We start from the raw sequence: 14547 nt of genomic DNA, 5'->3' as shown, positions 1-14547 counted from the left end.
TTTTTTCAGCTTGGGACAACGCATGTGATAATATTGGCAAATGATGACAAACCTCCACCGGTTGCATTTGACAATTGTGGTGGCATTGCAGTAGGCGCTGCACCATTTTTGCCTGGTGGGGATATGCACTCCTCTGGTTTTTACAGAGTTGGCATTGCATCCGTACCTATCTTCCCGATAAAGTACTCTAAAAGGTCTTTTTTTATGTTTATGTTTTGTGTCTTTTTGCCTTTATTTGACAGTGACTGCTGAAGAGAAGACAGGAAAGGGGATTGAGAGAGGGGATGACATGCAGCAAAGGGCCACAGATGGAGGTCAAACTGGCAGCTACTGCTAGCCTGAGAACATGGGGCGCATGCTCCACCAGCTGAGCTACAGGAATTCCCCAAAAGGTACCTTGACAATAGAGACAAACCGTCTTTCTACAGATTACTTCATTAAGCAACATAAATCCTCATATGAAGAGAAACTGGAAGATATAGAGGTGCTCAAAAGGGTACACACCTCCTCTGTGTTTGGCACAGACTTCTAAAATGTCAACTTATAGGGTAATATAATATAATATAATATAATATAATATAATATAATATAATATAATATAATATAATATATAATATTCTTTGTCACTTTTGTTGATGAGACATTTAATTTTTGTAGAAAGTCTTCTGCACCCATTTCCCAGCCTCTTTGGATTAAAGCCATTTTAAATGGCATAAAACTGCAAGGTCAGCACACACATAAAGGGTCTATGAGCACATTTTCTGTAATGTAGAATATACATATTTTTGTTACACATCTGCTGTTGTATTGCAGTATTGTTTCTGATGTGGTACTTATATACTTTTAGGCTACCAAATAACTTACTGTGGAATAATTCTGTAAAAGTTGCTTTACTTGAAAATCCAATAAAAAAAATTGTAAAAAGAAAGAATACTTATCTTAAACCATTTTAGACAAAAGCAAATTGAGATTTTAAGTAAGAGACTCATATTTGATCCCCTTACAGATTCAACTGGTTGTGCGAGATTAATTTTAAGTCAAGGCTGTCATTGGAGGATATTAGATATAAGCTCTGGCAGGGCAATATTTATGAATGGAGCGAGGGCTCTGTTTTGTTATGTCATCAGCACTGACATGGTATTATTTGATGAGGAAGGATAAAATACGGCTTTGTGTTAAATACTAACACTTTTTTCCAAACAATGACTAGTTTATTGTGTGTGTGATAAATATGACATGTAAGGACAGAATGCTAAAATTAGAACAGTGCATAATGCCTGCTGAAATCTCGTAGCGTATTTCAGGATTCCAGCAGCAGAAGTGTGACAGTTGTTGCATGGATGGGTAGGCTTTGCCTGCCAAATTGTCCTATGCAGTTGCTTCATGAAAAGTTATGCAACAAAAAGAAAAGCTCTTATTGTCTTTTTAGACCCCATTAGTTTTGAGTTCTATAAATATATAGTCATCACAATAAATGCAGATTAGTGCATTAGTCCTTACTTTTTTACTCTTCTCAAACATACATGCCCAAAAAAGATAATACTTCATCAACTTCCAGGGACTATAGAAGAAGATATATCCAGTTCTAGGTCAAAAAAACATCAAATAGAAAAAATAAATAAATAAATAAATCATGGGAAGTAGCAAGGTCCCTTTTCGGGGTTAATAAATTGGGCAGTATTGGATTGAAACAACCCTAATTCTTATTCTCAAATGTGGATAAAGATGTTAATAAAGAAAATAATCCCAGTCAAAGTTAATTCAGTTAATTTAATTGATAAGACAAATAAAATTTATTGTGTTATTTGCTTGAAGGTGACTTGATTTGTCCCTGTTTTATTCAGTTGTATAGCTTCAAAGAGTGTTCAGTCTTTGGCTCAAAAGAAACTGAAAAGAAAATGATCGTCTAGTGGAACAGCTGTTTTGAATTTATGTATACTGACTGAAGAGGAGAGATAAATCTGTAGCCCAATGACACACACACACACACACACACACACACACACACACACACACACACACACACACACTGATATATTTAATATTTACTGATATTTGTTTTGTTTTGTAGTATTCTTTTCTGTAATATATATTTTTTGTAATATGTGATTTGTTATAGTCTGTTTTTAATGTGTTTAGCCTTTTCAGAAATGAGTTATGTCATGCCAATAATACAATTTGAATTGAAAAAAAGCTAAGAGACATTTGTGTCAGCATTTAAAGTGAAAACACTGAAATGCCAACACAGTATAAGGTGAGGATGCTATATGTGTATTTTCTGTCATAACTCAAGTGGAAAGCCAGCAAAAAATTGTATCGTCTTTAGAATTATTATGCAAAAAAAAAAAATCTCTTTGGTTTTATTTGTGTAATAAATGGCTGAACAATGTGTGAAGTAATTCAGAGATTATTACCACTGCACTCTTGCAAAAAATGAAATAAAAAAATATGGGATCTTAAATGAGTTATTCTAAATTAACCAAAGGCGAACCAATTTAACCAAAAGGCAAGACAAGGCAAGTTTATTTGTAAAACCGTTCAGACACAAGGCAATTTAAAGTGCTTTACATAGACACTGAAATACATTAAAAATAAGACATTAAGACTGCAATTAAAAGTCAAAAGCGAAAAACAAATAAATATAAAATTGAGGAGCTTGAATCTGGAAATTAGAAGCTGGGATAGTGCTCGCTGCTTCACCAAGGCTTATAAATTTCAAACAAAATATAACTTTTAACAAAATAATTAGATATGTCTTCTCCACTGTATAATTATATTAGTTTGGGATTTAAAGCTGCAGTAAATGAGATGTTGTTACATCAGACACTGGGTTGTAAGGCGCTGTAAGGAGTTAATAGAAATTACACAATTTACAACATAATAGCCTTAGAGGACGTGGAGATGGAATAAAATACACATTACATAATTATACTGTAAAATAGTGAATACTCAGTGGTCAATAGGTGGCGGTGTTGAGCAGTCACACAAAACGGAAGGAGAAGAAGAAGTAGAAGAAGAAGAAGCTCACACGTGTTTCTAACATGTCTGCCCACCGTGTTGTTGTGTGTTGAGATGACATGATTTGAGTTTAGCACTGGTTTGATGCCGTTTTGTTTCACAATCTGTACAGTAAATTAATTTTGAGAGCGGTAAAACTTCACGATGGCACAGAGGAAGAAGAAACTGACGAAGAAGAAGAGACACACAGCCAGCAGAGAGGCACAGGAGGCGGACTCTGACAGCGGAGACTTTGAGCTGGCTGCTGAAGTTAAAGACGATGATTCGGTAAGGAAAAAATATTTAAAACTTTAATGCAACGCGTGTTTTATAATAACAGCTTAATCCAAGTATTCATGGTACATGACACCAACAGCTGTGTTTTACCAGATGTTTTTATTGGACTTCAATGATGGGACGGGGGTATAGCTCAGTGGTAGAGCATTTGACTGCAGATCAAGAGGTCTCCGGTTCAAATCCGGATGCCCCCTCAACTCTTTATACTTGTTTAACATCCATGAATAAGCAAGTAATTAACTTGGTAAACCCACATATATCTAACTTGTAGAATGATTGTCTCCACGTCTTGTACAAAGCACAATCCAACTTGTAGTCACTTCTTAGACATGAACATTAGTACAGTGAAACACTGAAGCAGTTGCAGTGTATGCGAACACCCACCCGTCCTTTCCAGCTATTCAAGCAAAATGTTTTCAAGCAGAATTTGCTGGTTTCATTTTCTTAAATGTAAGGTTTTGCTGCTTTCCATGCCCTTCATATATAGTAAATGAATATTCTTTGGGTTCTGGATAGTTTGTTTGACAAAAAAAGCAATTTGAAGACTTCATTTTGGGATATGGAATATTGCAGTGAACAATTTCACTTTTCTTTACATTTTTAGACTAAAAGATTATTCAATTAATTGTGAAAAGAATGTAAGTCATCATTAGTTGGTGGTATGTACACATACTGTTTTTATTCCCACCCTATGATACAGTTGGCTAAAACAGTTAATCTGTTAATTGATTAGTCAGTCAGCAGAAAATCAATCAGTTCCTTAAAGTTCTCCAGAAATGTCTTTTGCTTATTATTAATTCACTTGGATGGTGAACCGTCACAATGCAGCCTGATGTATCTGTGGTTTGATACACAAAGGCTTCACAGTCTTTTGCTGAGGAGGGAAAGTTTGTCTGTGTTTGGCTGCTTTGCTGCCTCCAGTGAAACTTCCAGTGTAGTTCCACTGAAAAAGTGCTTTTCACCAAAGTAGGAGACATCCTACTTCCTTGAAATATTATGTAATCTTGTCAGACTTATCCTTGGAAAAATCCTCTGAAAGAACAGGACAGAAGAAAGCTGTTGCGTTACCCGACATCCGAAATAAATTCAGAGTAAATATTTTGCATTGATGAAATTGGTGTGTGGGTTTTTGGTAAAATTGTCATGTTGCTAATAAGATATTGTGATGCTTTGTTATTGGTCTCACAGCCAGGGAGGAAACTGCCGAGGTTCCCCGCCACGTCGGACTGCCTGTCAGATGTTGAACCTGACACCAGGCAGCTGGTCAGAGCCCAAAACAAGAAGAAGAAGAAGTCTGGAGGCTTTCAGTCCATGGGTAAGACTGAGTGAAGAGCGTACAGACAGGGCTGCATGTCCACTGGTTACTCACAGTATTGAATATCTACCTGGAAAGAAAATCTATAAGTAAAGTCTGATCCACTTTTCCATATTCAGGCCATATTGTTTAACGACTTCACGTCTGATTTCAGGTCTCAGTTACCCTGTATATAAAGGCATCATGAAGAAGGGTTATAAAGTCCCTACTCCGATCCAAAGAAAAGTAAGTCTGCTCTGCTTCAGGATCCTGAAATCAAACACCTGTGACTTCTAACTGCATAATATTTAACACCTGACCCTTTTTTTCACGACCTCAGACTATCCCAGTGATTTTGGATGGTAAAGATATCGTAGCCATGGCGAGGACCGGCAGTGGTAAGACAGCTGCCTTCTTGGTGCCCATGTTTGAGAAGCTGAAGGCCCCTCAAGCCCAAACAGGAGCCAGGGCCCTCATCCTGACCCCAACCAGAGAGTTGGCCCTGCAGACCATGAAGTTCACAAAAGAGGTCAGACTGACAAACATGTTGCTGCATTTTTCTGGGTTATTGAAATCTTAAATTATCATTTAATTTATCTGCTCTTTTTTTTTTTTATTGCATTGTGGTATTATAGTTGGGGAAATTCACTGGCCTCAAGACTGCCTTGATCCTTGGTGGAGACAGGTAGGTAACTTCTCGATATTTTGTGTTTTCTGATGCACTTTAACTCTGGAATGACTGTAGACGTCTCTGCTCTTTTCCAGTATGGATAATCAGTTTGCTGCTCTTCATGAAAACCCTGACATGTGAGTGTTTTGTTGTAATACATACAGATAAATATAGCTTCTCCCTATCCGCGTACTGTAGGTTTTAGTCCTGATCTCTGTGACTTCCCCCCTCAGAATCATCGGTACCCCTGGTCGTCTTATGCACGTTATCTCGGAGATGAACCTGAAGTTGCACAATGTGGAGTACGTGGTTTTTGATGAGGCTGACAGGTGAGAAACGAGTTATCTTTTCATGTCACAGCTTGGATTCATTTGTGTGCATGAATGTGTGAACAGGCTGGTGCTCTTCCTCCACTCAGGCTGTTTGAAATGGGTTTTGCCGAGCAGCTTCAGGAGATCATCCGCAGGCTTCCAGACACCAGACAGACTCTGCTGTTCTCTGCCACATTGCCCAAACTGCTGGTGGAGTTCGCCAGAGCTGGTGAGATTAATAATCCGTTCTGTTTCACATATGTCCACCATCATCATCAGGATGTTTTTTGAAGTTTATCATAACTATGCACAATAACATATTGCTGCTCAAGAAACAAATTTAACTAAATACATATTTTTAATATTTCCAGGGCTGACTGAACCAGTATTGATCCGTTTGGATGTGGACTCAAAGCTCAGTGACCAGATCAAGGTACAGAAAGGACATCGTTTATTAAAATGCATTTAGTGCTTGATTGAAGCCCGTTGAATGGAGCAAATTTGAAGGCTTCAGCGCAAGAAATACTCAAATTAGAAACTGTGGGGACATTGTAGTTGCATGGGACGTCAAGAAAACATAAAGCTGCTGTTAAAACCCACCAGCTGCTATCACACAGTATTGTTCTGTATTCACATCAAGAGTGTCACCACAGTCAGGTCACAGTGTGACCTGTCTGCACTAACAACATTCACTTCTGCAGCTTGGTAAGAACCCTCTGGCAGCCTGTTGAAAAAGTTCAATATTTGCCTCATCATCGTGCAGTGTTCCCCCTCGCACAAAGTCCCTGTTGCGTTCCATCTGGGCTGTAAAAATGTTATGATCTTTGCAAGCTCTTAACTTACTTAATGGATGAGAAAGTCATAAATAACTTGTTTATTCATTACTCAGAAATGACTGTTAAAGGTGCACAATGCATTTAAAATCTTCATGTTCATGTACTTACAAACTCATATCTTCTACTGCCTTCCCTCAGCTGTCATTTTTCCATCTGCGTGTGGACGACAAGCCGGCGTTTCTGCTTCACCTGCTGAGAAACGTAGTGAAGCCGCAGGAGCAGACGGTGGTTTTTGTAGCCACCAAACACCACGTAGAGTACCTGAAGGAGGTAAGATACAAACAGCAGAATAGCTCGGTCGTGTCTCTTTTTCCTCTGTGAACCTTCACACGCTCTTTCCCCATATTTTTAAAAACATCAGCTGTGGTTGAGTGTAAATTTGTTTTGTTTGATCCGCAGCTGCTGTCTTCAGAAGGTGTGGACTGTGCCTACATCTACAGCTCTCTCGATCAGACCGCCAGGAAGATTAACATCGGAAAGTTTGTGCATCGGAAAGCCATGGTGCTAATTGTGACGGATGTTGCTGCTCGTGGTATAGACATCCCCCTGCTGGACAATGTCATCAACTACAACTTCCCCTCCAAGGCCAAGCTCTTCCTACACAGAGTTGGTGAGTGGCTTATATGCTGAATTAAGATCTCTATTTGCCCCTAATTAAAGATTTCTTTAGCAAATTGACATTGAAATGAGGATTATTTGGTCATCACCTGTCTGTTCCCATCAGGCCGTGTGGGACGTGCTGGTCGTAGTGGCACAGCCTACAGTATGATTTGTCAAGACGAGACGCCTTTTGTGTTTGACCTTCACCTCTTCCTTGGAAGGCCTGTTCACTTCGCCACACCTGAACACACACAAGGTAGATTTGCACTAAAAAAAAGAACTCATCTGAGGCTGCTAGTAGCGTTGTTTCTCGGCGCGATCATTGCCTCTCTGCTGACACTGTCTCCTCGTCCTCCTCCAGATTCAGAGGGTGTGTTCGGTCGGGTCCCTCAAAGTATCCTGGATGACGAAAGTTCCCATCTGATTACGGCTCATGAAAACTCCCTGGACCTGCAGAACCTGCACCGCGTCTCAGAGAACGCCTACAAGCAGTATCTCAAGTCCCGACCGAACCCCTCAGCTGAGTCCATCAGACGGGTCAAAAGCACAGACTTGTCCAGCATGGCCGTCCATCCACTACTAGGTGAGTCTGGAGAAGGATGAACTGTGAGGAGAACAGTGACGATATTCAGTTATTAGTTGTTAACAGCGTTTGATTGATCTTGTTTCAGGGTCAGGTTTGGAGAAAATGGAACTGGAGCGCCTTCAGATAGTTGATGCCATCAAAGGCTACAAATCCAAATCAGTGAGTTACTGTAGATGATGACACACATCTTACATGGACTCCTTTCCTTCTTTTTTTAACCTGCTAAAGCCTAAACTCCTTCTGTCTTCTTGTAGACAATCTTTGAAATCAACTCAAGCAGTAAGACACAGGCTAGTGAGGTGATGCGGACCAAGCGCTCCAAAGACACACATCTGGTGGACAAGTTCAGCAAACAGAAAGACAGCATGGCTGCAGAACGCCAGCTGCAGCGGCCCACCACCTCTGCTGATGATTACACACCCTCTAATGATAACGAGGACGACGATCTAAAGGCAAGAAACTCTCATTTCTCTGTAATAATATGATTTGAAACCAAGTATGTATGGTGTGCTGTTTTTCTTTTTTTGTAAGATCTGAATGTGGAGGACTTAAAATATAGCGTAGACACAAAAGAGTGAAGAGAGTTTGTGGTTTCTTTTAACAACGATACTCGACAGCAGTCATCTGTAATTCATTCAGGTGGAAGAAATGTTCAGGGCAGCCCCAAAAAGTCATCAGTCAAGAATATACGAATACCTTTATAGTCATTGTACATATACTTTGAGATTCAGTGTACCAAAGCTGCAAAGAGAAATGAATAGAAGTATAAAATATAACCATTGCAAGCATTTAAACATCAAATATTAAGATCTTCCATAGTATAATAATATCAAATATAAATATGGGCCATAGTAAGAGTTATAAATATGCTACAATTGTGTGTGCATATCACACAGTCTTAAATGTCTCAGGCTGAGTGTAGTCCATGTACTGCAGGGTGGAGAGACTACACTTTAAAATATAACCTTAGAGTTCCCAGTCAGTCATCCTAGACAGACTGATGCAGGAGACATATTGCTCTGTGATAGAAAATGCTCCTCAATCTGGCGATGTGGGCCCTGGTGCACCTGTAGCGCAGTCCGGAGGGCGGGAGAGTGAAAAGGTGATGGCAGGGCTGTGTTGGATCATTGCAGATGGTGGCAGCTCTAAGGAGACAGCGGGAACTGTAGACGGCGTGAAGAGGTGGTAGTTGGGCTCTGATGATTCTCTGGGCGCAGTTAATGACCCTGAGTCTTCTCGCAAGTTGTCAGTCGAATCTCTGCACTTTTGGTTTTTAGCTGCGTCATTGTACACTGCAATGCAGGAGCAACAGCATGGCAGACTTTACAAAATAACTCAAATTGAGTCAAATGTCTGAAATCTGGAATCTGTCTTCATAGTTGTGGTTTGGATGGCACCATCCACTTGAGTTAGAACAATTTCTACAGTGATATGTCTATAGTATTCTTGGTGTGAACGGCCATTAAGGCTGCAAAAAATTATTTTCACTATCAATTGCTGCTGATTATTTTCTTGATTAATAGTTATTTTTAAAATGACAGAAATACAGAAAAAATAAATGTTCTCATGTCACAATTTCCCAAAGCTCAAATAGATGCCCTCAAATGTCCAGCGTTTTTATAATCTTAGATTAAGATAAGCAAAAACACCAGATCCTTGCAACTGAGGTGCTAAAAGGATGGCACATTTTGCCATCTTTTTTAAAATTCAAAATTGGTCCCCTTAATCAATAAATTGGCTAATCTTTTCAGCTCTAAATGACATTTTATAAAACTGTAAAAAGTTGTGCATACACTTTGAACAGTTTCCATACTGCTGCTCTGTAGAAAAAAATGCACATCTGCAGCTCAGTCATGTTAAGTCCATATTTCAGTGCCTATTAAATTTAAATATATATACTTTTAAATTTAAATATATATACTTTTTTCCCGCAACATAAATCTGCATATTTTAGAGTGGCCTCTATATGCCACACCTGCCAGGTGGATGGATTATCTTAATAAGGGAGAAGGGCTCATTAACATGAGCTTTAACAAATCTGTGCATAACACTGGAGAGAAATTAAACTCTTGTTTGTATGGAAGGAGTATGTGTGGAGGAGCAAAAACAGAAGGGCTACGTTTCTAATTTAATTGAGTGTATATGTTAAATATAGTTGCAAATCATCATTTTGTACACATCACTTTAAATATGAACCTTATGTGAGGATTTCATGTGTAATTCTTCATGTTTCCACCAGGGGGTGTTCTCTGCAGTGGTAGGTGGAAAAAGAAGAGGCCATCAGGAAGATGGAGAGGAACGACCAAAGAACAAGAAAAGCAGACAGTCGGGCAAAGATGAGGAGTATTACATCCCCTACAGACCCAAAGACTTCGACTCTGAGCGAGGGTGAGGAAGAAACCACAAAAAAATGACATTAGACATGATTAAAACGTATCCGCTGTCTGTTCTGACCTGTGGCTCGTGTTCTGTGTGGTGTTAGGTTAAGTATCGGCGGGGAGGGCAGTGCTTTTGAGCAGCAGGCCTCCTCGGCTGTCCTGGATCTCATGGGAGATGAGGGAGACCGACTCAACCAGCACAAAGCGATGATGAAATGGTAAAAAAATGAGTTTGTTCTAAATATGTCTCTTTCCTCCTCTTTCTGACACCTCATGGTTCTTATTTAGCCGTTTCATCCCATAAATCGGTGTGTCTCTGTCTCTTATAGGGACCGTAAGAGGAAGCGCTTTGTGAGAGAAACCGGTAAGGACGATCAGCAGAAGAAGAAGAAGATCAGAACAGACGGTGGTCAGGTCATCGAAAACAAGAAGAACAGGAAGAACTTGTATCCTTCCAACAAAATCTCTCTGTACTTGTGTACTGTCACTACTGTGGCTGATCTCTCTTACTCTGACAATATTTAGCTGCTTGATGAGACGTTTTATCACTTAACGACATGTCAGCTACGAGGAGTGGAAGAAAAAATACAGGGTTGATGACGCAGGATCCGGCTCAGACGGAGAGACAGGAGGAGGAGGGAGGAGGCCAGGAGGAGGTAGGAGGGCATCTGTAGTCTCACAACATTTTAGAACTAATCCATTACATCTGATGTATTGTTAAAAGGTTACTTTTATTAATAATTTTTATTAATTGTTTGATTAATTCAGAAGGATAATATTTAAGAATTATTTATTCAGAGGCATGCATTATTAAGCAAAAGTTTGACATTTTGCAAAATACACTTATTTGTTTTTTGGTGTAGAGATAATATTGATGCTACTGTCATAATTTGTGTGCTGAATATAGGATTAAACCCAGCAGCTGGTTACCTTAGCTTAGCACGAAGGCTAGAAGCAGGGAGAAAATGCAGGCCTGGATTTAAGAAAATCCGCCTCCCTGCACCTCTAAAACTCTAATTAACACCTTAATTCTTGTTTGTTTTGGATCTGTAACAAACCTGAAGTGTAAAAATGACAAATCACCTTTGTTAAAAGGGGGTTATATGACTATTTCCTGGCTCTGAGCAGTTCCCAGAGACTCCGGGAAGTTGCTGGTTGTGGCCAAGACGTAGACTTGCACATAATCTCCTTTAATTAGACATTACAGGGTTTGTGTACAGATTAAACCAAAAGCTGTAGTGTGTTAATTATGGAGATTTATGGATGTTACAAGGTGGATTTTGTTACCTTTAATCAGAGACAGGGTAGCTGTTTTCCCTTTGTATCTAGTCTTTGTGCTAAGTTAACCGGCATTATATTTAAAGGCACATTATACAGGATTTTCCTAAAAACAAACAAAAAATCTAAATCACCATCACTTATGATCCACTAGAAGTGTGTGGTGGTGTCTACATCTGCAGAGACCCTGTCCTCTGCCTGTATTTTCTTATTTTCATTTTGTTTGGGGTGTTTCTGGGCGTCAGACTTCTGGCAGCGGTGTGTAGCCCTCAGCCAGTGCCACATGCAGGTTATGAGGTTGAGACTATATAAAAAGATAATGACCGACTGTTAAGTCATTGTGTCAGTCTCACTCCTCTGCTCTATGTTTGAGGGCTGTAGAGAGAGAGCGATAAACACACACAGAAATACAACACACACAGGCAGAGCAGATTGAGGACATAGCAACAGGATGAAGGTTTGCATCGGGCGTATTCATTCAAAATCTGGGCTGGCGCAGAGATGTAGGCCTGTTTCCTTCTGCTTTAGATCTTGGATGTTTAAGTGGTTGCATTTACAAAGTCTTCTGCAATCTACCTTTAATGGAAATATATTACAGTGGTGTCAGTATTTACTGATATGTCAAACTATTCCTTTAAATCCCAGTCTATACTACATGAATACATTTTTTTCAGTTCATGTACCCTTATGAAATGCAACTAATGGAAATGTATTTAATTTAATTTTGTTACTTTGTTACTTACTGAGGTTGTTGGGCCTGTTCCTTTATCAGTTGTGATGACATGTGTTGTGTGTTTGTGTTTATCAGGATGTATAGGCTTGATTGTGTATTTTGGTTCCTTTAGTGTGATTTTGTGTTTATTGTTTTGTTTGTCCTCTGTTAAATGAAAAGACAAGCAAAAGCAATATTTCTTAATCTTTGTTTCTGTATTGTCTGTCTCCCAGGTCGTGGCCGTGGTCGTGGCCGTGGTCCGCGAGGTCTTAACCCCCAGAGCCCTAACCTCCAGAGGCCTGCAGGACAGCAGCTGACGCCTGGTGGCCGCAAAATCCGCTCGGAGCTGAAGACAAAACAGCAGATCCTGAAGCAGCGCAAGAAGACGCAGAAGCACCAGTTCCTGCAGAGTGGAGGTCTGAAGAATCTCAAAGCCAAAAACAAACGGTGGCTTGGAGAAGTGAAGAAGTCTGGTTTTGGACGTGGTGGTCAGAAGAAGGGTAAGATGAGGAAGAAACTCTGAGGAAGATGCTGAGAACTATCACGGAGGGACGATGGTTTGAGATGGAGGGCACCATGACGGACTGGATGGTGACTATTCTTACCTTCTCAAACCACCTTAAACAATTTCGCACAGACTGTAATGACTGTGGATTAAAAGAAGTGAAGTTCATGTCTAGACTGTAGAAATGAGCTTCACATTTTTTCCATCATTGCCTACTGAACTCTAAATTTGATATATATAAAAATAATCCAGTGTACGGGATTTTTAGTGTGTTGGCAGAAGAAATGTTTTTCAGTACTGAAATATGTCTATACATTAATAACTGTTGGAAAAATACAGATACCAGTGACTCAATATTCTGTGTCGTCGTCTTTTGCAGTCAGTTACATGTCAATTCAACAAACGAGTGTTTATTATATGATATGTAGGTTGGTACATTTATATGACAAATACACAATTTTCCTGAAATTAATCTTATTATAGAGAGACTTGAAAGAGGCCATTTGAAAATATTATCTTTTCATCTTCATTTCTTTCTTTCTTTAAATCCTCTGAAAACACACAGTGGGAAAACCCTAAGTTACAATGATGCTGAGGTACAAAAGAAAACACTAAAATCATCAATTAAAATAGGTGGAATTGTCTCAGTGGTATTTAATGAAGACATCTTAAAGTTATTTTTTAAAGTAAATTCTAGGTATGTGGGGCACAATAACAAAAAGTATTTGCAGCTACTAGTATGAGCGGTTTTAGTGTTGAACTGGCCACCTGCCCATAAATAACATCCATGTAATCCATTTTTTTGTGTGAATAAAGGAAAATACATTTTATGTCTATAGAATAAAATTAGTTTTGCTCTCAGCTTTGATAACAGCATGTCAGAATGGCATTTCAAAAAACTGTGGTATTGTGTTAGCAAAATGGGAATCAACAGCACCATAATTAAAATTTATTAGACTTGTAAACATCTGTTTTGTGTTTTCACAGTTTAGGACCAATTATAAGTTATCAAGATGTTTTTGGAGAAGGTTAAATGACAGAATATATTTAGGGTGGCAGCATGAATATTGTTTGCACACGTATAAATGATGATGTCACTGGCATAAAGATGGACATGGCAATTGTACAGTGAAGAATTAGCTATAATAAAGCAGCAGAGGTCGGCATATCTTTACGTTAACTTCTCAGTATGGGTCAGGCATGATCCTACAATAATATTTATGTAATTACAGTATCCTTTCTGATGAATCTTCCTGTTTCCATCAGAGAAAAGCGAGGGCGTCCCAGAGCTTGCCTGTTTATTTTATACCCTCCCATTAATTAAGAGACTCAGTCCCAAACTAAGGCAATCCTCTGATGCCATCATCAGGGTCATATTCTCTGAGAAGTGCCTCTCATGATAGTTTTTGGGAGGTTTATTTATTGTAGGTTATTTAAAATGTTTGAGGGACTTTGTTGAGGGATCAAACAATCCCCTTGACTGTTTACTTTTTGTCATACATCTAAATGCAGAAAAGGGTTCACTCCTCCAGGTAGTGTATGATGTAACGTTCGTGTGCAGGAAAGCTGCAGTGATGTGACACATACAGGATGTTGGAAGTCTCCTCTCTCTGTTTAATGATGAGAATCTTGTGTCTAGAAGAAAGAATCTCCGGCTACATATGGGATGACAATATAGCTGCATTAAACAGGAGTTATATTATCAGGAGGCCTATAGTCTGACTCTCTTTATCTGGTATTCTTTTGTACATTTTGTCGCTCTTTTAATGAAAGCCCAGTCCGGGTAACCACAGGCTTTGGAAAGCTGTTTGATGTCACTTTGTTCCCTGTCCTCAGCCTTCATATTTGTCGATATGTCGTTTCTTCCTGCTGGTGTAAAGTCTGGATTTCTCCCAGTTTAAGCCCCAGTGAATGGTGTGAATGGAAAAATGAGGTACTGGTTTGTGTGAGTGGGTTTTCTGTGAACCTCAAAATTGAGTTCAGCCACTTCTTTAGGGAGTCTTCTTGGTCCAAAATGTTCAGCTTCTCATTATTCAGCTTAAAAAAAAAAATTATGTTGGTATCCACCAAAGAGGACACCACT

At 39.2% G+C, this 14547-nt stretch overlaps 1 protein-coding gene and 1 non-coding gene across 2 annotated transcripts; both read left to right on the top strand.

Annotated features, from left to right (window-relative positions):
• Positions 1-3017: 3017 nt before the first annotated feature.
• ddx54 (DEAD (Asp-Glu-Ala-Asp) box polypeptide 54) lies at positions 3018-12818 on the top strand. Its single transcript, XM_084746158.1, has 20 exons — positions 3018-3285; positions 4483-4609; positions 4764-4834; positions 4929-5117; positions 5224-5273; positions 5354-5395; positions 5492-5587; positions 5677-5798; positions 5941-6002; positions 6544-6675; positions 6805-7015; positions 7130-7261; positions 7367-7588; positions 7677-7750; positions 7846-8043; positions 9831-9979; positions 10074-10187; positions 10299-10415; positions 10534-10625; positions 12193-12818. The coding sequence occupies exons 1-20, from the start codon at positions 3163-3165 to the stop codon at positions 12480-12482; spliced, it is 2613 nt and encodes an 870-aa protein (XP_084602284.1). The 5' UTR covers positions 3018-3162; the 3' UTR covers positions 12483-12818.
• trnac-gca (transfer RNA cysteine (anticodon GCA)) lies at positions 3417-3488 on the top strand. Its single transcript has one exon. It is a non-coding gene; the product is annotated as a tRNA-Cys (tRNA).
• Positions 12819-14547: the final 1729 nt, after the last annotated feature.

The sequence above is a fragment of the Lutjanus erythropterus genome, chromosome 20 (genome assembly GCF_056507025.1).
Source record: "Lutjanus erythropterus isolate fLutEry1 chromosome 20, fLutEry1.hap2, whole genome shotgun sequence".
NCBI classification, from domain to species: Eukaryota; Metazoa; Chordata; class Actinopteri; order Lutjaniformes; family Lutjanidae; genus Lutjanus; species Lutjanus erythropterus.
This window is presented reverse-complemented; position numbering and strand designations above follow the sequence as displayed.

Excerpts from the sequence above, each read along its gene's own strand:
- ddx54 (XM_084746158.1), top strand. The coding sequence starts at position 3,163 with ATGGCACAGAGGAAGAAGAAACTGACGAAGAAGAAGAGACACACAGCC. Across the intron at positions 5,118-5,223 it reads CCATGAAGTTCACAAAAGAG|TTGGGGAAATTCACTGGCCT; the intron begins GTCAGACTGACA and ends GTGGTATTATAG. Across the intron at positions 7,262-7,366 it reads CACACCTGAACACACACAAG|ATTCAGAGGGTGTGTTCGGT; the intron begins GTAGATTTGCAC and ends GTCCTCCTCCAG.